Raw genomic sequence first — 27,276 nt, 5'->3', positions numbered from 1 at the left:
CAAACATCCGTCATCATGTCTTTTATGACTGTGAACGATTGGCAAAATTCCCAAAAAAGTGCAGTTGCCCTTTAAGACCATTATGTTTGACTTGCAACTTAAAATGAAAATGTGTGAATTTACATGCACACAATTTAATCTGCTTGCAAATCAGCAACAAGGTTGCAAATGGATAATATACCATGAAAGAAAACAACACATCACAAAATCCATCTATTTCTATGATTGCTTCATATTAAGGCAGAACCCTCCTGATAATGATCCAAGGTGTGCGAGCTAGTTCTGTAACATTGTGCATATTACTGACCGTGCCACTGCTGCCTAAGGACAGGTGGCTGAGCTGCTGTGCCAGGGGCCCCATCATCGACGTGGGCTGGATAGACATGGTGTGCTCCATCCCTGGCGTCAAGACTGCTCCCTATTGGAATCCATTCACATGAATGAAACGCAAAGAAAAAGTACACGTAGGTAAGAGATATGCGATACTCACAGTGGGCGGCATGATGTATGACTGGTGGTGCAGCCAGGATGGGTTGTGTATCTGGCATGGCACAAAACAAGATCATGCTATATCTACAAAAGAGATCTGGTAAGACGTGAGAGTGACACGCACCTGGTAGGTGGACACAGGCGAGTGCATGTAAGGAGAGAGCGAGGTGGGCCCCAGCATGCGGTTAGGAGCCATGCTGTAAGGAGAGGAGTAGAACCTACACACATGATAGTTCTTAGTCATCCGTTCTCTTTGGAGTGTGTGTGTTGGTGTTACTGACCCATTCTGTAAGGCTGTGGTGGGGTCGTACGTGAGGGTCATTCCTCCCTGCAGGGAAAATGACTAAGTGTCCATGCAAGACTCACACACTCGACGTCAAAAGAAACAAAACTTACAGTCTCGCCATCTCTGGTCCAGCTTCGGCCATTTTGCAGATATTTTCCTTGACTTTGGCGCTTCTTTTGGCCTCCGTCCGCAAACTTACATAACAAGGGCTCTGGTGGCACTAGAACGGAGCATTACAAGTATGTACAAAATAAACATACTGTGTGAAAGTCCAGACTGCAGTTTTAACACAGAATTTTAATTGACTGGAAATTTGGGCCCGTGTGAGAATTTCATCTTTTTTTCCAGAAATATTTGTAAACAGGAATTGTCTTGTCTGCTTTGTATTGCAATATTATTTCCATTAGTGGGACGTTTGTTCCATGTTTGGTGTTGTTGGACCCCAGGATGCAGACACGACCAGCAAAGTGCAGGTAAAATGTATTCAATGACAAAAACAGTACAGCAGAGAAGTGCACAAAAAAGCAAAACAGTCACAGGAAGCACCTTAAATAAATACAGACCATTTATGTGCTTGTGTTGGTATAGTTCTTCTTGTCTTAGAATTTTGTCAAGCGTTTGCATTTGCTTTTGTGCCTTTGTATTAATGCTCATGTCGCTCTACAACCTTTTGTGGTTACGAATGCACTCACAATAACTATTAAAACTGCACAAAATGAACATCTAGGGATGTGTGCGGCGGAAGAATACGTAGGCGGAGTCATACACAGTTCTTTTCAGGTATTTTTTTCTATTCAACTTTAACTTTTATTACGTCTTGAGGTAGACTCTTCTGGTGGCAGCGTGTTAAAGAAAAGTAAAGTGAAGTGAAATGAGTAAAACGCACAGTGGAGAAATCAACATTGGTTGCATTTCAAGCCCATTACATGCCGCGACCATCATCAAGGATAAAGATGGTATCTTTAAACATGTGGAAAGATCTTCTACTATTAAATGTACATTGATAACTAAGCAGTGTAGTGGTCTCATTATTGACCCTTCCTCCTACAAATAGGCGTGTCTCTGCTCCAGTGACAAGACAACAGCATTAAAGTAAAGGTTTTGTATTACCATTTTGTTCCATTCCTGTATTTACCGGTAATACCTTTGTTACTGTTTCTTATGTCATTCATATGTTCTGCGTACAGCGTGAGTAACTTAGGTCTTAACTCACTGTAGGTAGAATTCAGATATACGTTCCGACTTACACTCAGAACTTACAGTATATCTTACATCAAGGCCTAGGAACGGAACTTGTTCTTAACCCTCGGACCACAAAAAGTCACTGACGTGGACAGACCAAAACAACAAGCACTCACCTGACACCCCAGGTGGAGTCTTAATATATTTTCCATTAAAATGTTGGATGATGGCCTCACATTTCTCTGTCGACTCCATCCTAAAAGAAAAAAAGAGTAGTGTTGCTTGTTTTGCTCAGTGTTTAGCACACACATGGTGAGCGGGTTATTTTAAGATTGGAAGTGATTGAATATCCAGAGATCGTACCTGGCAAAGCCCACGCCTCGACTGCTTCCATTAGCGTCCCGCAGGATGCGTGTGGAAATGGCCTGACTGAAAGGCTTCAGCATGTTTTCCAGCTCCTGCTCATCCATAGAAAGCGGCAGGTTGGAAATGTACAAATTGGTGGGATCCTGCTCCTGTTGCTGGAAGTAAATTAGGGTCACGATCACATTTCACATCTCAACGTCTTCAATTGAAAAGGAATGTGGACCTCTTAGATCAGGGGTCGGCAACCCGCGGCTACGGAGCCGCATGCGGCTCTTTGATCACTCTGATGCGGCTCAGCTGCATACTTGCCGACCCTCCCGATTTTTCCGGGAGACTTCCGGATTTCAATACCTCTCCCGGAAATCTCCCGGGGCAAACATTCTCCGATTATCACCCGGACAACAATATTGAAGGCGTGCCGTGAAGGCACTGCCTTTAGCGTCCTCTACAACCTGTCGTCGCGTCTGCTTTTTCACCATACTATCTGCGTGCCGGCCCAGTCACATGTTGTATGCGGCCTCTGCTTACACACGTAAGTGACTGCAAGGCATACTTGGTCAACAGCCATACAGGTCACACTGAGGGTGGCCGTATAAACAACTTTAACCCTCTTAATATGCGCCACACTGTGAACCCACACCAAACAAGAATGACAAACACATTTCGGGAGAACATCCGCACCGTAACACAACATAAACACAACAGAACAAATACCCAGAATCCCATGCATCCCTAATCTTCCGGGCTACATTATACACCCCCGCTACCACCAAACCCAGCCCACCTCAACCGACGCACGGAAGGGCGGGTTGATGTGTGGGGGGGCAGGTTTGGTGGTAGCGGGGGTTGTATAATGTAGCCCGGAAGAGTAAGGGATGCATGGGATTCTGGGTATTTGTTCTGTTGTGTTTATGTTGTGTTACAGTGCGGATGTTCTCCCGAAATGTGTTTGTCATTCTTGTTTGGTGTAGATTCACAATGTGGCGCATATTAGGAAGAGTGTTAAAGTTGTTTATACGGCCAACCTTTAGTGTGACCTGTATGGCTGTTGACCAAGTATGCCTTGCAGTCACTCATGTGTGTCTGCAGAAGCCGCATAGAACATGTAACTGGGCTGGCACGCTGTTTGTACAGGTTGTAGAGGGCGCTAGAGGCAGTGCCATCACGGCACGCCCTTATTATTGTTGTTAGGGTGAAAATCAACAGACATTCGTGAGAATAGTTGCCCTGAAATTCGGGAGTCTCCCGGAAAAATCGGGATGGTTGGCAAGTATGACGCTGTCAAGCGGCATTCATATAAAACTCGCGGGCCGCACTAACATTACATTTTCATATTAAGGTGCGGGCCGGGTGTCTGAGACCCCTGGTTTATACATAGCACAAAGAAAAAAAAACTTTGTATGCAGTGTTATTTCATTTTAAATTTCAAAAGAGTTTTGTGGCTCCCATTGTTTTCTTTGTGAAACGGGTCAAAATGGCTCTTTGAGTGGTAAAGGTTGCCGACCCCTGTCTTAGATGGTGTACGGCGTTACAGAGAAGAGAACACGAGAATAAAGATGGCCATCTGTTGGACTGTAACACCCATCCATTAGTGCATGACAGTAAAGTTGACATATACTCATCATAGACATGAGTTCGTAATTGGCTTCCCAGCATGCCTTGCGACACTCTTTTAAACAGTTGTTGAAGTTATGCGTAATTGTAGGCGTTACTTGTTGTGTAGCACCTTTCCCTGTAGTAGTAGTTGTTCTGTCATCTACCTGTTGTTTGCTGAGTGATGCTGACAGTTTAAATAAGGGGTCTTCAACAAGGAACCTGCAAACTGATAAAGGGATGGATCGTATAAAAAGTGTACATGCCATGACCCTTCATGACAGTGTTGGACTGGGATTTAATATTTTCATATTTTGGTGTTATTTTTGTTCCAGCAAGCGCTCTTATTTCTATTTTCCATTGTCTGCGTGCTTCACTGAGTGCTGGCTCCGACACCTGTCCTTGGTTGCCAATCAGAGAGCTTCTTTAAATGCCAGCCATATGTACAAAGGACAGGGCTGGATCATTGCATTGCATTGTGCCTGCTCGACCTGCTTAGCTTTATTTTTGAATACCTCTACAAGTGTAGAGTTTTGTGCACTCCCTATCTGCACTAGTTTTCTTTTGGTCATTAAAATACTTTTACCTGCATTCTGCCTGCATCTTGGGGTCACACTGCAAGCAACTCAGTCAGTTCTAAAAGTTCAATTAGGAATACAATTATCTTTTAAAACAAAGTGGTTGTATAAGTAGCTTGTTAACCTGAGGTGGAAAGTAGGCTTATCTTTAATCTGTTGTGTTTTTTTTATGTTGTTGTTGTTGTTTTGCAAAACAATCATTTTTTTCAGATCCAAACACCTAAACTAGTAATTCTCAAACTGAATCACTTGATTAAAGTACATGTTTTATTTTCCTATATTAAAATACAGTGTTACTGTTCAAACTGTGTGTAATGTTACAGTGGCAAAAATGTTCAATATACTCATATAAATAAAACCTCTGTCTTGCTTTTAATGAATACTTGGGCCTACCATGCTACTGTATTTTAATGTTGGTCATTATGGTGGTACTTGGAGAGCCAATTGTTTTCTGAGGTGGTACTTGCTGAGAAGAGTTTGAGAACCACTGACTTAAACAAAAAACAGACACTAGCTGAGAATAGACGGGGAAACTGACAGAGCCTTGTGATAGGCACAGCAGCAATAGAGGTTGTAAGTGTGAAGTTTGACTAAACTCTCCTGCCTTGTTGTGTTAAAAGCAATAGTCAACATGTTTTATGCATCACACGAGATAGCATTATGTGCCTGATTGCACACAGGTACCCGTGTGTATAATGCGCTTTGTGCATGTGTGTGTCAAGTCTGATCTCTGTGCAAAAGAAGCTTTTGCCTCGCATGCTCTTTCTTACTCATGGTTATGGCATTGTCAAACGGTGCAGGACTGGCCTCCTTTTAAAGGATGAGGGTAAATGATCCAGGTAATGTAATATCATAGCATAAATGGGGCGGCATGGCGTAGTGGGTAGAGCGCCTGTGCCAGAAACCTGAGGGTTGCAGGTTCGCTCCCCGTCTCTTGACATCCAAATCGCTGCCGTTGTGTCCTTGGGCAGGACACTTCACCCTTGCCCCCAGTGCTGCTCACACTGGTGAATGAATGATGAATGAATGATAGGTGGTGGTCAGAGGGGCTGTAGGCGCAAACTGGCAGCCTCGCTTCCATCAGTCTACCCCAGGGTAGCTGTGGCTACAAATGTAGTTTATAGGGATGTCCAATAGTGGCTTTTTTGCCGATATCCGATATTCCGATATTGTCCAACTCTTAATTACCGATACCGATACATACAGTCGTGGAATTAACACATTATTATGCCTAATTTGGACAACCAATGGTGAAGATAAGGTCCTTTTTAAAAAAATCAATAAAATAAGATGAATAAATTAAAAACATTTTCTTGAATAAAAAAGAATGTAAAACAATATAAAAACAGTTACATAGAAACTAGTAATTAATGAAAATGAGTAAAATTAACTGTTAAAGGTTAGTACTATTAGTGGACCAATAATGTGTGCTTACGGACTGTATCCCTTGCAGACTGTATTGATATATATTGATATATAATGTAGGAACCAGAATATTAATAACAGAAAGAAACAACCCTTTTGTGTGAATGAGTGTGAATGAGTGTAAATGGGGGAGGGAGGTTGTTTGGGTTGGTGCACTAATTGTAAGTGTATCTTGTGTTTTTTATGTTCCATCCATCCATCCATTTTCTACAGCTTATTCCCTTCGGGGTCGCTGGAGCCTATCTCAGCTACAATCGGGCGGAAGGCAGGGTACACCCTGGATAAGTCGCCACCTCATCGCAGGGCTGTTTTTTATGTTGATTTAATGAAAATAATAAAAATTAAAAATAAATAAAAACGATACCGATAATAAAAAAAACGATACCGATAATTTCCGATATGACATTTTAAAGCATTTATCGGACGATAATATCGGCAGGCCGATATTATCGGACATCTCTAGTAGCTTACCACCACCAGGTGTGACTGAATGATGGGTTCCCACTTTTCTGTGAGCGCTTTGAGTATCTAACAATAGAAAAGCGCGATATAAAATCTAATCCATTATTATTATTATTAATTACTTCCCAGTGACTCTCCCTCCATGGATAATCAAATATCCTTTTGTGCTCTCACTTAGTGGAAAACACAGTGAAAATATCTCAAATAATCTGAAGAGGGTGGAAAGTACTAGTGGTAGTTTCCCTACCAAGGGGACTTTATGCTGCTGCTTCTGTGGTAAATCAGAAATGGAACCATGCTGTTTCTTTCACGTGATAGTCCTGACCTTCAGCACAGGCACTAGCACAAGGTCTTGCATTAATAACACAATGATACAGTTAGTCTAAATGTAAACTCTAAATGATAAGAAAAGTAACCACCAAGTTGACCATCAAGGCATGAGGACCCTCCTACCATGGCGTTTAAACCCGTGTAACCACAGTGAATATTCATTATTTCAGGCTGTAAAAAAAACTTGTAAACGCAGAGTGAATGAATTTCCATCCCATTAGTAATGCACGTGTGACGGATGCGACCTGCAGTGAAGGTGATCCCCCCCCTCCCCGCGCACCCTGTCCCTACTTCCTCCTCATCATCCCCTCCCCTTGCAAATAGGCAGACATGCACCAAGCCTGTGACAGAGAGTGACGGGAGAGTCACTGCTGATGCTTTCAAGCGCCAATGAGTCAGAGTCATCTGACGCAAACATAGGCCTGCTTGTAAACTCACTGTGAAGGAGTGGGTGAAAATCAAGTTGTTTTGTGAGCGGGAAGCCGTATGAATGTCAGTGATCCAGCTTAACGGCAGATCAGCTTTCCCAGGGTGTGAGACTGATTTATAATCTAGTGGAGGGAAAGCCGGTGGACTTTGGGTGATTGTCTAGTATTCTGTGTGTGCTGACAGGGTGGGTGGCTGGGCACTTGCCCTGCTGACTGGGGAGCTGCTCAGACACTGAGTCAGATGCCACCAGGGAGAACAGGCAGCTCTTTTGTACGGAGAAACGCTCCCCTAGCGCTGCCGCCACTATGAAGCATGACACACACACATGCACAATGCACATCATACACACTTGTACCTGTGTGCATTTATAGAGTGCTGGTTGTGCTCCCACGTATTCTGCAGTGCATTAGAACCCATAAATACCCTCAAGCCAACACCCAAGCAGCACATCTGTTTAAACAAACACATATGCATGAGTAGCACCTTAATTGGCATATTGTTGTGCAGTGTGCCTTGTATAACAACAGTGAAGCGCCTGATGCAGCTCAAAAAAATATACACTATGGGCCTGATCTGCAAAGATCCAAATATCTAAATGGCGTGTGCAAACTATAAAAGTGGGTACACTATTAGTGGGCGTGCTGCAGGTGATTTACTAAGACTGTGTGTACAATTGACAATAAGTGCAAAAGCGGTGCAGACTGCACTATTTAGATGAAGTTTTGGCGTGCTCCAATGGTCCAACCTGTACTGTTTTGTTATGTCGTAAAATATGTAGGACACACCACCTTTTTTGGGCGATATATGCTTTAGAAGTGTGAACAGAACCTATCTTTAGCAAGCCAAAAGTGCGCTTTGGGAGGCACTGGTGTCATGATGGTGCGTCTGGAATGATCTAGAAATGCATGTAAGCATGCATGAAAACATGAGGTTTTTTCATGTAATTTCAATAATGTATCTGCTATATGAAAAAAAACAAATGCAAAACAAAAAAAACACCATCAGACACTAAAATTAATCATTTGAATTGGTTTTAATCAGTCCTTAAGTCATCAAGCAACTGCAGAACCGTTCTAATGTTGATTATTTACATCGCAAGTGCTAAATGATTATCTTTGGATCTTCTCCTCCTCTCAGTATTGTGGGTGTTCTAATAATCAGCATATATTCTGCATATGCATGAAGACAAACAAGCTAAATGGATTGAGCTCTCTACTTTGCCCATTTAAGAGACGCAATCCTCGCGCACAAGCTTAGCTTTGCTTGCACTATCAAGTTTGCAAGTGTTTTAATACATCCAATTTAGTTTTTCATGCCCTTTATGATCAAAATTAAATTGATTAATCAATCGGGGAATGAGTTAGACTTGGATCTTAATTCTACATCCTTAGGCCAGTTGTTTGCTTTCTACCGTGTCTTGGGCCCTTTTCTACAACACAGTGTACAGACCAAGGTTAATAAATGCATGCTTGGATGAGTATGGTGAGAAAGAACTTAAGATCCCTGACGGGAACTTGAACTGTTTGTGAGCCAGAAAGCCCCCTTTTAGGTCCAACATCAGCAACCTCTGACCTCACAAATGTTTTGATGACTGGACAAAAACTCTCAGGGACATTCTCCAGCATCTTGTGGAAGTTGTTATAGCTGGAAAGGGAAGATCTACTATTTCTGGATGTATCATGGCCATGCCCGCCCACAAATTTTATTCGGGTTTTGTAAAAATAGAGTATAACTAATCAAAACAAACAAAAGCACGTCGACTAAGACAATAACACAATTAACTGACATGTTGGTTAACGTATAAAAACATGACACAATTAATTACAATCTTATTTAATTTTGTCTTGTCAATTGCTGGGACAACTTTGGAATATGTCCAATCACAGCTCTTTAATGGCGTACTTAGAAATAGGGGTGGAGGTTAGTTATTACAAGACAGCCAATCAGATGCTTTTCCTTGTGAGACACGGAAGTTACCACCAAAAACAAAACCAAAATGTGTGGTTTTAACATGTTCCACATCGTAATGTGTGTGGAAAATTTTATTTTTACTCGTATAATGCCATCAGCAGGTGAGTCAACAATCATGACAACTCAGTTAAATCTATTATTTGCTGCTTCGGTGTTGTGCCAATAATTGAAACCCGCCACGTGAGCGCGCATTGCTCGATAAAAATGCACTGCTGGGGCTTCGTCCGTCCACATCTGATTACTACACTTCAGACAAACACTCATAGTTGTAATTATTGTAATGATATTTGTTTGAAATTATTTAAGCCTTTATTGTGTCCGAAAAATGAAAGAGTGGGCCATTTCTATGGTATTAATGAGATTGTAAAGGACTGTTGTTGATCCGATGTTGACGTGCTAAAACCTCTTTCTTGTTAAGAAGCTACATACAATATGACTGTTCTTTGTTCATGCACATAATACATCTTAAAGTGTGATATTGACACATCTCATCTGTGCATCTTCTTTAAATCATTTTTTGAATACATACATGGTTTGCAAATTACCTCACAAGTAGAACTCGGGCTGTTCAGATAGAAGGTTCCTCCTCGGACGTACTGCAAGTGAAAAAGTGTGTCCCTCAAGGTTCTGTGTTGGGCCCCTTATTATTCACTATTTACATAAATAATCTTGGACAGAATATTCCAAACTCAACTTTCCATTTCTACGCTGATGATACTGTCATATACTGCACAGCACCCACTCTTGCTAAGGCCTTTAAATATCTACAATATGCATTTGACAGAGTAAAAGAACAACTTTGCTATCTTCAACTGGTTTTAAATGCAGAGAAAACAAAGTGTATGTTCTTTACCACACCAAAAACTGTAAGATCAGCACTGTGTGAGAACATTTTAACAAGAAATGGGCAACAAATTATGTTAGTATCTGCTTTTAAATATTTAGGATTTTTAATTGATGACCACTTGAGTTTTAAGGAGCACATTGTAAAAAAACTGAAACTTTTACTGGGATTTTATTATAGAAACAAGTCTTGCTTTTTTTTTTACTGTGAAACAGAAATTGGTGGAAACAACCTTTTTTAGTCACGTCCGTTGTGTCCTTGGGCAAGACACTTCACCCTTTGCCTCTGATGGCTGCTGGTTAGCGCCTTGCATGGCAGCTCCCGCCATCAGTGTGTGAATGTGTGTGTGAATGGGTAAATGTGGAAATACTGTCAAAGCGCTTTGAGTACCTTGAAGGTAGAAAAGCGCTATACAAGTATAACCCATTTATCATTTAATTTATTTTTACCTGTTATTGACTACGGAGATGTGTTGTACATGAATGCTACTGCTGGGTGTCTCCACAAGCTGGATAGTGTGTACCACGGGGCACTGAGATTCATCACCAACTGCGCTCCCCTTACTCACGATTGCGTGTTATACTCAATGGTTAACTGGACATCGTTATGTGCTCGACGCCTCAATCATTGGTATGTGTTCATCTACAAAACCATTCTGGGTATCACTCCATCTTATCTGTCTTGTCTTTTAACAAATGATAAATGGGTTATACTTGTATAGCGCTTTTCTACCTTTAAGGTACTCAAAGCGCTTTGACAGTATTTCCACATTTACCCATTCACACACACATTCACACACTGATGGAGGGAGCTGCCATGCAAGGAGCTAACCAGCAGCCATCAGAGGCAAAGGGTGAAGTGTCTTGCCCAAGGACACAACGGACGTGACTAGAAAGGTAGAAGGTGGGAAGGAAACAAGGAAGTCACAATCTTCGTTCAATGAATGTTCTGCAATTTGTCGTCCCCAAAGTAAGAACTGAACTGGGCAAGAAAGCATTTAGGTTTTCAGCACCGAAGGCTTGGAATAACCTACGTTTGTACAATCGAATATTCAACTTCAAACCCTTGTTACATTGAATGAGTTTAAAGCTTCTGTGAAAGGATTGCAGTCTACCTTGTCTGTATGCACATGTGTCATGTGAGCAAGTTTTAATGTTGTAAATTTGATGTTTTATGTGTTGTTTACTGTTTTTAATGTAACCTTGCTGCTGCCCTCTTGGCCAGGTCTCCCTTGGAAAAGAGATCTTTGATCTCAATGGGATTTTTTACCTGGTTAAATAAAAGCTAAATAAAATAAAAAACATCCAAACACTTGATTCATATTTATTATGTGCATAAACAAAGAAAAGTAATATTGTATGTAGCTTTTAAACAAGAAAGAAGTTTTAACACGTCAACATCGAATCAACAACAGTCCTTATATGTGTGTATGTGTGTGTGTGTGTATGTGTTTGTATATTTATGTGTTTGTATATATGTGTGTATGTATGTATGTATGTACCCTATTTTTCGGAGTATAAGTCGCTCCGGAGTAAAAGTCGCACCGGCCGAAAATGCATAATAAAGAAGGACAAAAACATATATAAGTCGCACTGGAGTATAAGTCGCATTTTTGGGGGAAATGTATTTGATAAAACCCAACACCAAGAATACACATTTGAAAGGCAATTTAAAATAAATAAAGAATAGTGAACAACAGGCTGAATAAGTGTACGTTATATGACGCATAAATAACCAACTGAGAATGTGCCTGGTATGTTAACGTAACATATTATGGTAAGAGTCATTCAAATAACTATAACATATAGAACATGCTATACGTTTACCAAACAATCTGTCACTCCTAATCGCTAAATCCGATGAAATCTTATACGTCTAGTCTCTTACGTGAATGAGCTAAATAATATTATTTGATATTTTACGGTAATGAGTTAATTTCACACTTAAGTCGCTCCTGGGTATAAGTCGTACCCCCGGCAAAACGATGAAAAAAACTGCGACTTATCGTCCGAAAAATACGGTATGTATGTATATATGTATGTATGTATATGTGTGTGTGTATGTATATATATATATATATATATATATATATATATATATATATATATATATATATATATATATATATATATATATATATATATGTGTGTGTGTGTGTGTGTGTGTGTGTATATATATATATATATATATATATATATATATATATATATACATATATATATATATGTATATATATATATATATATATATATATATATATATATATATATATATATATATATATATATATATATATATATATATATATATATATATATATATACAGTATATATGTGTGTGTGTGTGTCTATCTATCTATATATACTGTATCTTAAAGAAGACAGCATTTATTAAATTCTTAAACTTGTACCTTGGCCATCTGAGCTTGCACGCCCGCCGCCTTCAACGCCGTCACTGCCTTCTGAGCTGAGGCTGGATTGTCAAAGTCAACAAAGCCATATCCTTTGGGAACACAGAAATACATATTGTAACTATAAAGTATAATATATTTTAAAGTCTATGAACAATGGAAGTGAAAATTGACAGAGGCAGAGCCGCTCAACCTGGACATTGCGGATGTCCGGAAAACCCTGAGGAGAGTGAACCCCCGGAAAGCACCGGGACCTGATGACATTCCGGGCAAGGTGCTTAAGGGATGTGCAGACCAGCTGGCTGGGGTTCTCACAGACATCTTCAACATCTCGCTGACCCAGGCTGTGGTACCATCATGTTTTAAGACGGCCACAATCATTCCAGTGCCTAAAAAACCCACAATCTCCTCTCTTAATGATTTTAGCCCCGTTGCACTCACCCCCATCATAATGAAGTGCTTTGAGAGGCTGGTAAAGGAATACATTGTCTCCAGACTTCCCCCCACATTCGACCCATAGCAGTTTGCTTATCACCCTAACCGCTCCACAGAGGACGTCATCTCCTCTGCACTCCACCTGAGCTTAGAACATCTGGAAGGAAAGGACACACACGTGCGGATGTTGTTTCTGGACTTCAGCTCAGCATTCAACACCATCATCCCGCAGCACTTGGTGAGCAAACTGGCCCCCCTTGGATTCAGTACCCCCTATGCAACTGGCTGCTTGACTTCCTCACAGACAGACCCCAGTCGGTGAGAGTGGGCAACAACACCTCCAGTGCCATCTCCCTGAGCACCGGCTCCCCCCAGGGCTGCGTCCTGAGTCCGCTGCTGTTCACGTTGATGACCCATGACTGCTGCGCCAGGTCCACTACTAACCACATTGTGAAGTATGCGAACGACACGACAGCCTCATCCGTGACAACAACGACATGGACTACAGGGAAGAGGTGAAACATCTGGGTGACTGGTGCAGAACCAACAACCTGGTTCTGAATGTCGACAAGACCAAGGAGATCATCGTTGACTTCAGGAAGCACCAGTCCAGCCACGCTCCACTCTTCATCAACGGCACAGCGGTGGAGATGGTAGGCAGCACCAAGTTCCTGGGGGTGCAGATAACTGACAATATGACCTGGTCCCTACACACCGGAGCTCTTGTAAAAAGAGCTCAGCAGCGCATGCACTTTTTGCGTCGGATGAAAAGAGCACAGCTCCCTCCCCCCGTTCTCAGCACATTCTACAGAGGCACTATAGAGAGCCTACTGACCAACAGCATCTCTGTCTGGACTGGAGCCTGCAATGCCTCAGACTGGAAGTCTCTCCAGAGAGTGGTGAGGACGGCGGAAAAGATCATCAGGACTCCTCTTCCTCCTATCCAGGAGATCGCAAAAAGACCCTGCCTGACCAGGGCTCAGAAAATCTGCAAAGACTCCTCCCACCCCCACCAAGGACTGTTTTCACTGCTGGACTCTAGAAAGAGGTTCCGCAGCCTCCAAAGCAGAACTTCCAGGTTCTGTAACAGCTTCTTCCCTCAAGCCGTAAGACTCTTGAACGCATCATAAATATCCCCTCAACTCCCCCCAAAATGGATTAACTCGCTGGAATAAAAAAGACAATATAACATATATCCATAAACGTGGATGCATATGAAAAAGTGCAATATATTTATCTGTACAGTAACCTATTAATTTATTTATATATGCACCTTATTGCTTTTTTATTCTGCACTACCATGAGCTGATGTATTGATTGATTTATTGAGACTTTTATTAGTAGGTTGCACAGTGAAGTACATATTCCGTACAATTAACCACTAAATGGTAACACCCGAATAAGTTTTTCAACTTGTTTAAGTCGAGGTCCACATTGATGTGGCATAGAAAGAGAATGAGTTATGTAACGAAATATTGTTCTTATCTGTACTGTAAAGTTCAAATTTGAATGACAATAAAAAGGAAGTCTAAGTCTAAGTCTAAGTATGTCCGTTCTAGACTGGAAATGCTGTTTCTCTGTTGAAAGCACATCAGGGATATGCCTTATTATCCATATCCTTCAAATTTTTTTGCATAATGAGCGTTCACATTATTCATGCAGCATATGTGACCTCTTTGCAACCTGTAAAATCTGCAGCCAGCTCACAAACGTTTTCTGTGCACGTTTATATTAAGAACATGTACAGCTAGCAGTATGTCTCTAAGCTTGTAAAAAAACACCACAAGGGTCTTGCATGCTACATGTAGGCCTCAGTATGAGTGCAGTCAAAGTAGTCAAGACACTTAATATTGATTTAATTTTCTCGAATGATCTGCCCAACCAAAACTCAGATCATATAACTTTGGTGTAGGATTTGTTTGGTAGTGCATTAAAACATAATACAATGAATGGCAAACAAATGTTAGGCTAGGACATTACTTCCTAAATAGTGGGCAATCTTGTTCATTTCGATGTCCCGCCCTCTACCGTTTGACCAATTAGAAAGTCTGTGATTGTGTTACATCCAGGTTGCCAGTTATTTTATTTTATTTTATTTATTTTTTTGTCCTGTCCAGCTTCTCAGGCAAATCATATTGTTGATGTATGACCATAACGGCTGTACAAATTTACTTTACAAAAGAGAAGTGTGGGATACTTCTTTTGTTGCCTTATTGTTGACTTTATTCAATGTATTTATATTATCATTTGGTGCAGTCGAGCCGGAGCAGGAGGGGATAGAAAGAGAAGAAAAAGAAGACACAGGGGGAAATTGTGGGGATAAGAAGGGGCAACAACAACAACAACAACAACAACAACAAGAATAGTAAACTTGATAGCAAAGGAGCAGTTAGTGAAATAAATAATAATACAGAAATGACAATGAACATTATTACACTACAAATGGAGCAATACAAATACCAATAGAAATAGCGCTATTGATAATGATTAATAACAATAATCTATTATCAACAATACAATTGTTCAAATGCAACAGTACATATATGTAATGATAACTAGAGATACAAAAAGAAAGCAGAAAAATGGAGGGGAAGAAAGAGAAGCCAGCTATATTAACCTTGTAGATTGTTATAGTAATTATAGGTTAAGCTTTGTCAGTGTGCCAAGTGTTACCCAGTTTCCCCTAGGGTGACAACGTTAATATATGTTTGATGAAACGTGATTATATGCATGAGTGTATGTATGTATATGTACTTGTATATGTACAGTATGTGTATATGTATGTTTGTACAGTGAATGTATATGTACAGTATGTATATATGTATGCTTGTACAGTGAATGTATATGTACAGTATGTGTATATGTATGTTTGTACAGTGAATGTATATGTACAGTATGTGTATATGTATGTTTGTACAGTGAATGTATATGTACATGTATGTGTATATGTATGTTTGTACAGTGAATGTGCGTGTGGATGTATGAACAATATATTTGACTCCCACTGTGTGCGGGAGCCAGAGTACGGCCCCAGCCACCCAGAGAGCCCAACCCACAAACAGCAGGTGTGGCACCCAGGGAACAAGGGACCACCGGCCCCACGCAGTCAGGCGGGCCAGCGACAGGAACCTCAGAGCCCGGCTTACCGTGCTGCTCGGAAGAGCCAGCAGCAGGCCGCAGACAGATGCGCCCGGCAGAGGACAAGGCAAGGGAGAAGCAGGGGACAGCCAGCCCTCAAGCCAGCGAGAGACCACACCCAACACAGGCAGAAAGGCGGGACGCTCACCCGAGGGGCCCAGAGACTCCCCGCAACCGGACGGTAAGACCGCTACACGGATCACTGCAGCCACACACCACCGCTCACATGTGCGCTCTATTTTTAACGAAGTCTTATTAGTTACACTCATTTAACAATTAATGTAAGCAACAGAATATAAATCAAGGATTTTAAAAGATCAATCGTTGCAGCCCTATCAAAGATAACACATTAACACACTAATAATGTTAACGACCAATGTTGTCACTCCACTATTGACCAGATGACGGGGTTCAGAAATATGGACCAATTTTGGTGGTACAAGAAAGTGGCCAGAAAAGGTGCTACAAATAGTGTCGTCTGACCCAACATTTTTTATCTGCAGTGCAAAAACAAATGGGACTAAATCAGTGGTTCTCAAACTTTTTTTGTCATCCCCCACTTTGGACAAGGGGGAGTTTTCAAGCCCCACCTGCCCCCATCGCCCCAACAGAACGCTAATGCCAAGCTTAACATTTTCAAATTTATTGAACATCAAGTAACATCAAGTTGTATACATTCAAACTCAATAACATAAAATAACATCAAGTTCAATAATAAATAAAATAACTGTGCAGCTGTGGTATAACTTGCATCAAGTTCAATATCAAATAAAATAACTTGCATCAAGTTCAATAATAAATCAAAAAAAGTGTTATAACTTGCATCAAGTTCAATAACAAATCAAAAAAAGTGTTATAACTTGCATCAAGTTCAATAATAAATCAAAAAAAGTGTTATAACTTGCATCAAGTTCAATAATAAATCAAAAAAAGTGTTATAACTTGCATCAAGTTCAATAATAAATCAAATAAAAGTGTTATAACTTGCATCAAGTTCAATAATAAATCAAAAAAAGTGTTATAACTTGCATCAAGTTCAATAATAAATCAAATAAAAGTGTTATAACTTGCATCAAGTTCAATAATAAATCAAATAAAAGTGTTATAACTTGCATCAAGTTCAATAATAAAATCAAATAAAAGTGTTATAACTTGCATCAAGTTCAATAATAAATCAAATAAAAGTGCTATAACTTGCATCAAGTTCAATAATAAATCAAATAAAAGTGTTAAAACTTGCATCAAGTTCAATAATAAATCAAATAACTTGCATCAAGTTCAATAATAAATAAAAATAAAAGTGCCACTTTGCAATCTTTGCAAAAAAAAAAAGGAGGAGCTAATGCATTTGGCAAGACAGGGCAAGTGAACATGAGTTTTACAGTACTCCAGCATTAGTGGCTGCAATGAGTCTGTTTTGCACTGCACAGCTTTTCAAATCGGGGTTGCAGGCTTGACACTGCCCCTGTTAAAACCTCATTGAGTTCGGGGCTGAGCTGCCTTGACACGAGTGCTTCCCGGTGAATGACACAGTGTGTCCAATGCGCGTTTGGCGCAACCCTCTTTATTAGAGGCTGCAGCCCGTTTCTTTACCCTGCCATGGTCTGTGCGCCATCAGAGCAAAAGCCCACACAGTTTTCCCATTTAAGGTTGTGTTCTTTGAGGAAACTGTCCATTATATTGAACAGCTCATCAGCATTGGCTCTATTTTTTATGTATTTGCAAAACAGCAAATCCTCGCACAGTGACTCGCCATTCACAAAGCTTCCGCTTAGCCCGCCCCCATTAGTTACTGTTGCTATGTCTGTCAAACTTGCGCTCCTACCTAGAAATTTAGCCTACAGGAAAAATAAGTAATTTACATTTATTTATATAGCGGATTTCACAGACAGAATCACAAAGTGATTTACAGTGTGTATAGAAAATGAAAGCATAGTAAAAAAAATATCTAAGAATATAATTGAAAAAAAAAAAAAATTAAAGTGAAATTTCCTCCCGTTCCTCACGCCCCACCTGTCATGTCTCTATTCCCCACCAGTGGGGCGCGCCCCACACTTTGAGAAACGCTGGACTAAATACACTTATTCGACCATCAACCACAATCTACTTAAACTGAAATATATCATGTAGTTTTTTTTAAATGCTCTTAGGCCATTAAAATGTGATTATCTGCTTACAAATCAACTAATTACATTACATGTTTTAATGCTATGCAATGCGCAAAAATAAATTAATAATAATAATTTAAAAAAAAATTAATAATAATAATATATATATATAAAAAATGTTGTGCCAAGTACTTGAAAAGTTTTCTGGGATAATAGTAACCGTCTCAAAGGCCTTCTTTCTAGTCAGATGACTGCAGACCATAATGCATGATCAGAGATAATAAAGTGCACAAGTTTTGTCCCAGTATTACTCACTTCAAAAACATTCTCTCTGCCTTTTAAAGTAATTCACTACCGAAGTAGGTGATCGAGGGTCGCCATGGCAATGCCAGACAGTATTCTCCCTATTATAAATCGGTGTAAATTAAGATTACCACCTGTGGTTATTAAAAATACCAACTGTCCAATTTCCAGTAGGCTATGACAAAGCCAGGTAATAAGTGTCATGTTTTCTCCATGCCTCAATATGATTTTGATCCTCACCTTTGCACTTGTTGGTAGTCTTGTCCAGTATAGCCTTTGTGGAAACAATTTTCCCATATCTAAAAAACAGAAAACAGGCAGCATTATTATACATTACTTTTTCATGTCCTGCAGCCACGGGGTTTCGATGTTAATTAAATGTAACTGACTTTGTTCAGTGATTACATTTTAAACCTCACCACCTTCAATGCATTTACCAGCTGAAAGTAAATTAAAAACTTCAGGGATGGAAATGGAGGAAGTACACTTTGTGCATATTTATTCATGTTAGCTCCAACATAAATGTCTAACATGACATTGTCCATGCAAGTTTCTATTTTATTAATCTTACATTTGCATTATCACTCCAAGTCTCAATACTACTGCTACAGCGGACAGGACAAATGCATATTGTCTATCAGTCGCCATCTCGCCAGGCATGCAGTGTAACATGATATGTCTCTCCTGGGCTCTCCTGTGCAATGCTGGCTCTCAGCCATATTCTCATTCTGTATTCAGCACCCTCACTTTAGCCAATGTCATCGTCCTTCGTGCCATTCAGCTGCATTGCATACATTGCGTACATTGCACCTCTACATATACAAATAGTCTTAGGGATTTGAATTGCTTTCAAACGTGAAAACACTTTTCAGCTGTGTTCTAAGTTAAGCTTTTTATAGTTAAAAATGGGCGCTGTGTTGTTTAAAATAAAAAACTGCACTTATTGGGGGAATTTTGCCCATCACCCACAATCCTGTAAGACAAGAACACACATATTTCTCCTATCTTGAGTTCAAATAACTGAAAAACTGTTAGCAAGAGGCGACTCACAACACCAACATGGAGCATCAACTATTTTGCCTATAAAACTCTCTAAAAACATTGAAGAACCGCCAATAACGCTCTATGTACATGCTGTGACATGTATATAACCAAATGATTTATTTTATTGAGGGTCTGGACAGAAGGTGTTGGCGATCAAATATTTTTTGTGGATTTGCCTCCAGTTATTTGATTATGATAAAACAAACATGATTAATAAAATAAAACAGAACATAAGAATGAAACACAATTAACTAAATACAACAATATGAAAACAATGAAACAGTACAAAATTAATAAAATGTAGTAATTCCATTATTATTTTCTACTACATACAATTGTTTAACGTTTTAGGGTAGGTTAGAGGCAAAGGATGTGTTTGTGTGAGCAGCAGAGCACAAGATGGAAGCTGGTGCATTGTTAGCACAGACAGAATAGAAGAAAGTAATTTACTGGATAAAATGTTGACAAACTCTAACAAAAGTATTGATCCCATCAAACTAGTATCGATCCGATACTTATACTTAGCTTGTTCTTGATACTATCGGTATTTGGATTGATACGCCCAGCCCTACTGGACAGCAAGAAATATTGTGTTGTTCTATTTATTGATTTGTCTAAATCATTTGACGCAGTAAACCACAGCTTGTTAATACAAGCCCTATGGATTGTCTAAACATGCAGCTTCCTTGTTCGTACAGACTATCTTCCCAGCAGAACACAATGCATATAGGTGGCTGAATCTACCTTTTAAATTCTGGACATTACCAAAGAGGTTCTACAAAGTTCAGAGCTGGAGCCTGTTTTATTTTAAATTGACATAATCTTTTTAATAATTTGTCAAATGCAAGGCATCATTTTTATGCAGACAGCACAATTATGTATTGCTGTTTAAACCTCGCTCACTCAGGCTTCAACGTTTTACAAGCTGCTGTAATCCAGTCTTGCTTATTGGCTCCTAAATGTATTTTAAATACAGATAAAAAGCAAGCTCGTTTTTTTTCGCATTCAAGGGTTCGACCAAAGAACATTCCAAATATTGAAGCATCAAAAGGAAAACCTATAGAGCAAGTTTTGAATTACAACTATTTAAGATTAAGATTAAAGATTAAAGTACCAATGATTGTCACACACACACTAGATGTGGTGAAATTTGTCCTCTGCATTTGACCCATCCCCTTGGGGAGCAGTGGGCAGCAGCGGCGCTGCGCTCGGGAATCATTTTGGTGATTTAACCCCCAACTCCAACCCTTGATGCTGAGTGCCAAGCAGGGAGGTTATGGGTCCCATTTTTATAGTCTTTGGTATGACTCGGCTGGGATTTGAACTCCGACCTACCGATCTCAGGGCGGACACTCTAACCACTATGTATTACACTTAACCAGGAGCTTTCATTTGGAGGCTAAATCAACAACTTGGGACTCTAAACTTAGGGTGAAGTTTGGGTTGTTTTTCAGAAACAAAATATGCTGCACTGTCAAGCTCGGAATGAAATTAGTGACGTTCTTGCCCATAATTGATTATGGAGACATACTTAGTTTGAGTGCTTATTCCAAATATCTCCAGTCCTTGGACACTGTTTTTCACTTGGCACTAAGATTTGTTAGTGGCTGTAATCGTCTCACCCACCACTATCAACTTAATTTTAATTACCATCATTGAATGCACGCAGATACACAAACTGGCTGATAATAATTTATAGGGTCTTTTAGGTTTAATCCATTCCTTTTTGTGTACTTTGTCACAAACAACAAACAGTTGATTTGCATTACGTTCCAACATTACTTATGTTTTAACAAGAGTTGTCAAAAATAACGAGTTAATTTGTGATTAATGACAGGAAATCGAATGAATCATGTATAAACACAGAATAAGCACACAATTTATGTTGAACCACAGATGGTTAGCTAAATGCGGACATGGTGCTATGTGCAAAAATGATAAAGAGACTTCAACTGGTGGTAAATTACGATTCAAAACACACCCTGATGGGACTGAAGGTAAAAACAAGGTAATTTGCATATATTGTAGCGAATAATTCTCTTTTCGCTGCTCAACAAGTTAAATAGAAAAAAACAAGAACGCTACTAGTACATCAACAGCAAGCAGTGGACAACAAACAATGATGATGGGGCATATTCGTGGCAATGTTTTAAAAACCCCCACCACAGATAAGGTTAGCAACGCTTTGGTAGCAACTGTGAATAATCAAGATTAATGCAAATTTAAAAGTCAGATTAATCTAATCAAAAATAATTATCATTTGACAGACATAACTGTTCCTCATGTACGGACTGAATTTGGGGAAATAACTTTTAGACGATTGTACAGTGTCTGTGATTGTAAAAGGTGTAAATCTTTAACTGTTTTGTTATCGTCCTACAGCTCCCTTTTCATTGCATTTATTGATTTTATTAGCAAAGAGCTAACACAGAGGAACTACTTTTCTGGCGTAGTGCCTTGCTCCTCACAATATAATCCGATAGGACAGGATCTGTACTGACTGAGAGACAAGATCAATCATATGAACTACTACGAATAGACAACCAAATTACATGCAAAGTATTAGCCCATATTTCATCCTAAATTGTACACAGCTCGATCAAATGTGTATATACAGTAACTGTGATATCAAGCACTATGCGCTCTATGTTTCAAAATCTATGTGATGACTTACTCGATGGACTGTTGCCTGCCTAAAAGGTGCTAAGTCTCAAGCATTATATCCTACCTTCTTCCAATTCCGAGCAGTAACGCCACACGTAACACATGTTTCTTGTCCATTTGGCATAGTTTAGCTACCAAGGTTAGTTAATGTACAGTGGTATCTCAACTTACACATATTTTATGAGCTGTCTCTTGGTATTTTTTTATGCTTTAAAGGGGACCTAATATGCAAACCCAATGTTTCTTACCTATTAGTACCTGTTTTTGTGTATTTGGGATCTGCATTAGTCCTGAAAATGTTAAATCAAACCATGGAGGCATGGCGGAGATATTTAAAACACAATCTTGCCTTCCTTCAATTTTTGCCCAATTTGTGACATTTTTCCAATTGGTGACGTCCACAGATATTTCCATGTATGGCAAAGTTTTACCCAGAGAGCTTTGTGGTTGTCCGTTATTGTAGTCTGACATTGTAGTCAATAAGTTCCTTATTTTTCTCTATCCTCTTGTTGTGGAGCAAACTGGCTTGTACATGCACATGCATTCTCCGTTGTTGCCATTTATAATAAAAAAGTAGTGCATAGGTCTAACTTATATCCGTCAGTAGACCCGATATGGAAGTGCTAAAAAACTACAACATCGCTGACGGGGAGAAGACACTGTCAAAGTGGAGCAATGTACATACACTATATTGCCAAAAGTATTTGGCCACCCATCCAAGTGATCAGAATCAGGTGTCCTAATTACTTGGCCTGGCCACAGGTGTATAAAATCAAGCACTTAGGTATGGAGACTGTTTCTACAAACATTTGTGAAAGAATGGTCCGCTCTCAAGAGCTCAGTGATTTCCAGCGTGGAACTGTCACAGGATGCCACCTGTCCAACAAATCCAGTCTTGAAATTTCTTGAAATATTCCAAAGTCAACTGTCGGCTTTATTATAAGAAAATGGAAGAGTTTGGGAACAACAGCAACCTAGACACGAAGTGCAGGGAATTATGGTGTGGGGTTGTTTTTCAGGAGTTCCAGTGAAAAGAACTTTGAATTCTCCAGGATATCAAAACATTTTGGACAATTCCATGCTCCAAACCTTGTGAACAGTTTGGAACGGGCCTCTTCCAACATGACTGTGCACCAGTGCACAAAGCAAGGCCCATAAAGACATGGATGTCAGAGTCTGGTGTGGATGAACTTGACTGGCCTTCACAGAGTCCTGACCTGAACCCGATAGAACACCTTTGGGATGAATTAGAACGGAGACTGAGAGCCAGGCCTTCTCGACCAACATCAGTGTGTGACCTCACCAAACCACTTTTGGAAGAATGGTCGAAAATTCCTACAAACACACTACGCAACCTTGTGGACAGCCTTCCCAGAAGAGTTGAAGCTGTAATAGCTGCAAAAGGTGGACCGACGTCATATTGAACCTTATGGGTTAGGAATGGGATGGCACTTCAAGTTTATATGTGAGTCAAGGCAGGTGGCCAAATACTTTTGGCAATATAGTGTACGACCGCCCACAAAATGGCGCATCCTGAAGAGACGGTCAGAAAGCAGATTGAAGATGGTCTGTAAAACATAATATATGTGAACATTTTTACCAAATAACCACCATTACATGTTATGTAGACCACAAAGAAGTGTTTTAAATGTGAAAAATATTCTAATAGTATAACTACTTCAAAAGTGAACAGCATAAGATCTGGCCAAAAACATATGGGGCCCTTAATGTAATAAGAGTTGCATGGATTTCCTCTTACAAATTGACATATGTTTAAATCGAGAAAACATTGTATGCTAGAAAAAAATCAGATGTATTAAAGTGCGCTCATGCACAAATCCAAGCACAGTTTTGTGTTACATCGCAATCGATGTGGAATTGACCGCAGACATTTCGTGACTGGGCACGCCTGGACAACGCCAAGGCTATGCCCCCTTTATAAATACGCAAATCATTTTTAAAGTAGCCATATGCCTGGGATCTGCATGCTCTGCCCAATCACAATTCAATAGGAAGTACTTTTTTCTCGTGATTACAGCGAATGACAGAGGCGTAGGATTGTGAGCCTGTCATTGCTGTGTGGTCTCTGAGAACTGAACACAGGCTGAAATAAAAAATAAATGGTTGGGTAAGGAAGAAGGTGAAAAGAAAGATGGATGTGGCCAAAACATTCTAGAGATAAAGTAGTGTTGAACCTTGTTTGAAAAGATAGTCGCTGCAATGATATGTAAAACCTCAGAAGAGGTGGGTGACTCTGATTTCCTAATATAAATACAATTTGTGGAGCCTGCACACAGCCAGATTAGAGTTGCATGCAAGAATTATGTAATATTTGGTTTGCAATCTTTTTAATATAAACATGACAGTGCTATCAAAAACGATACGACAAACTTAGATTTTTGTTTGATTACTTAATTTAATTTTTCAACACAGGAGAGCTTCTTGCGTTGGCAGCCGTACGTGACACAAAGGTGGGTCAATCTTCCGGTGCCATTAATGTGCCGCGAACACCGGCTGCTGCTGTGCGCTTGAATATATCAGTATATATTATATACTGTATATATAATATGTAAATATTACATATGTTATATTTTATATTGCTACTATGGTACATTTTTAGTCTACTTTATACCTGCATTATCATTTCCATCCTTACCCTTTCCATCCTTTGTATGAGTTACTGTGTGGAACAATTTCGCTTTTGGATCAATAAAGTTTGTCTAAGTTTAAGTCTATGTCCACTGGCTGGTTAAGTGCACTGTGCACATCTGTATTATTTATTTGAACTCCTGTAAGGCATGACTATTTCATGGCGTCATAGTCCAAGCTATGCCCAGCAAGTGGACTGACATTGTGTCTTGTTCATGTGCATACCCAGTAACACAAGCAGTTGAGAGCTTTACATTAAGACTAGTATACACAATGCATGCTGCTGCTCTACATTATGAAAAGTGATAAGAGGGGCAGGGGACTCAGCCATGTGTGAGGGAGGGTGGAGTCTGATGTCCATTCATGGTCAACAACCAAAGAGGGACCAGGGCGACGAGTGTAGCCACAGTAAAGATACCTAGGGAGAATGAACCTCCATCCCCTACTCTCATCTGCCTACATATAGATCTACAGATCCTGCACAAAACCAACTCTACGAGTGGGGGGAGGGGATCTGTCCTCTAATCGTATATGCTCACATTTGCAGTGAAAGTGAGTCTAATGCTATACATGACACATCTCCATGCTGCGACCCACTGTAGTGATAGTAATGAATGCATTTTATTAGAAACACAATACTTTTCCAGCCTCGTCAACGTGAGAGAGTCACATCGGCCCTAATGTGCAGGGCTAAAAGGCACATTTCATGCTATGATTTTATCGGGCTGTGTAGAAGCAGAAATACGAGAACCACCCCCACGGAACAGAGCAGAACAGAACAGACCGCTACCTGACCCACAAACTCGGAACACAATTCACTCCACCCCTTCTAAATCCCCCCTTCCTGCCATTGCCTTGTTTGTCTTTCCCTTTCCCCTGGGCTCGCCGTTTCCTGTAGGGTTGGGCAGCCTCATGTGAGCCATATCTTTTAGACAGCTGTAAAATAGCAAGCCTCTCCCTCCCTTACTTGCTCAAGCTCCCTCCCTCCCCTTTCCCTCCTTTTCTCTCACTCTTCTCCTCTGTCACATTTTCTTTGCTCTGCTGGTTCTCATCACCAGGCTCCAGTCCTCAATTAAGCTGGCAAGGATCATTCATCCCCGCCATACTTGTTTTAATGACTTCCACTGGCAGTCTAACAAACATGTCCAATTGATTGGTGCATACTGCTGTTTGATGTCAGACCAATTTTTAAAGACCATCGTGGGGTATTATACAGACCTTAAGCAGACAGTATCAAAGGACTCATACAATGTAATGCCCTGAAAGGGGTCCTATTTTGCAAAACCAACTTTCCTTACCTGTTGGTACCTGTTTTAAGACCTAATCTACTAAAATCTAAATACCAACCGCTAAACAGCGTGTGCAAACTATAATATGGTATGTACTATTGGTGACGTGTTGTGTTTGATCTACTAAGACTGCATGTGCAATTGAAAAGTGGTGCAGACCATCCATCCATCAATCCATTTTCTACAGCTTGTTCACACTCACATTCACACACTAGGGCCAATTTAGTGTTGCCAATCCACCTATCCCCAGGTGCATGTCCGCCCTATTTAAATAGAGGTTTTTGCCTGTACTCCCGGCATTACACTTTTTTCCCTCCACATTCATATTATTACGCTCTCCAACCTGTGTGTGATGTTGAACTAGCAGCACACATCTAAAATCAGTAACACCTTTTCTGCTATATAAAATCGCAATCTACAGACAACAAACTATTTTTAGTGCATTTGACACTCTGCTGGAAGGCAGTAGTACATTACACCACTGCAGCATATTCCTGCATCTGTAATGTTCCAAATGCCAGAAAATGCACGTTGAAAAAAAAACCCACCAGCAGACACCAAAACCCATACAATCAATTTGTTTTAATCAGCCCCTTAAATCATCCAGCAGCTATACAATTATAAAATTATATTGCTGAATAGATTGCTGATTTTGTTTTATTTCTGACAGTAAAAATATGTTGACACGCACACGTGAGCGCAAGATTATCTGTTTAGTAGATGAGATGTGCTTAGGTACACCAAGCCCTTAGTGTATTTGGGATCCCCATAAGTAAAAAAAAAATGTGGAATTGAACCATGGAAGCATGGAGGAGATATTTATAAAACAATTTTGCCTTCTTCCAAACGAGCTGTTTAGAATTTGAGGCATTAATGACGTATTTTGCCTTAGCTACGTCAGCAGATATCTCCACATATGGTAGAGGTTTACCTGCAGAGCTTTGCGCAAGTCCGCCATTTTTATTCAGTTATAGTACAAAGTTGTAGTCAATAAGTTCCTTCTTTTTATCTTTCCTCTTGTTATGGGGAAGCCTAGCTCGTACATGCACATGCATCCTCCGCTGTTGCCATTTCTAATAAAAATTAGCCTAAAGTTCTGTCTTATATCTGTAAGTAGACTCTATCTGGAAGCGCTAAAAACTAAAACATGGATGACAGGGAGAAGACGCAATCGAAGTGGAGGCACGTAAATAAGACCGTCCACAAAACGGAGCAAAGAGACAGTCAGAAAGCGGCTTGAAGAGGGTTTGTAAAACATAATCTATGCAAAATGTTGACCAA

The 27,276-nt window shown here is 40.0% G+C and overlaps 1 protein-coding gene across 4 annotated transcripts in view; it reads right to left on the bottom strand.

Moving 5' to 3' along the window:
- Positions 1 to 27,276, bottom strand: part of LOC133653653 (RNA-binding motif, single-stranded-interacting protein 2-like) — a 52,307-nt gene that overhangs the window by 4,080 nt on the left and 20,951 nt on the right. For 3 of the 4 annotated variants that reach the window (XM_062053176.1, XM_062053178.1, XM_062053180.1), the window contains 9 exons: positions 18,590 to 18,648; positions 12,366 to 12,457; positions 2,321 to 2,478; positions 2,134 to 2,213; positions 886 to 995; positions 771 to 817; positions 614 to 707; positions 491 to 541; positions 308 to 418 (listed from right to left, as the gene is read on the bottom strand). In XM_062053176.1, coding sequence (XP_061909160.1) covers positions 308 to 418; positions 491 to 541; positions 614 to 707; positions 771 to 817; positions 886 to 995; positions 2,134 to 2,213; positions 2,321 to 2,478; positions 12,366 to 12,457; positions 18,590 to 18,648 — 802 coding nt within the window. The remainder of the gene's footprint in view (positions 1 to 307; positions 419 to 490; positions 542 to 613; positions 708 to 770; positions 818 to 885; positions 996 to 2,133; positions 2,214 to 2,320; positions 2,479 to 12,365; positions 12,458 to 18,589; positions 18,649 to 27,276) is intronic. The other variant, XM_062053179.1, reaches the window with a different exon arrangement.

This window comes from Entelurus aequoreus, linkage group LG07 (genome assembly GCF_033978785.1).
Source record: "Entelurus aequoreus isolate RoL-2023_Sb linkage group LG07, RoL_Eaeq_v1.1, whole genome shotgun sequence".
Taxonomy (NCBI): Eukaryota; Metazoa; Chordata; class Actinopteri; order Syngnathiformes; family Syngnathidae; genus Entelurus; species Entelurus aequoreus.
This window is presented reverse-complemented; position numbering and strand designations above follow the sequence as displayed.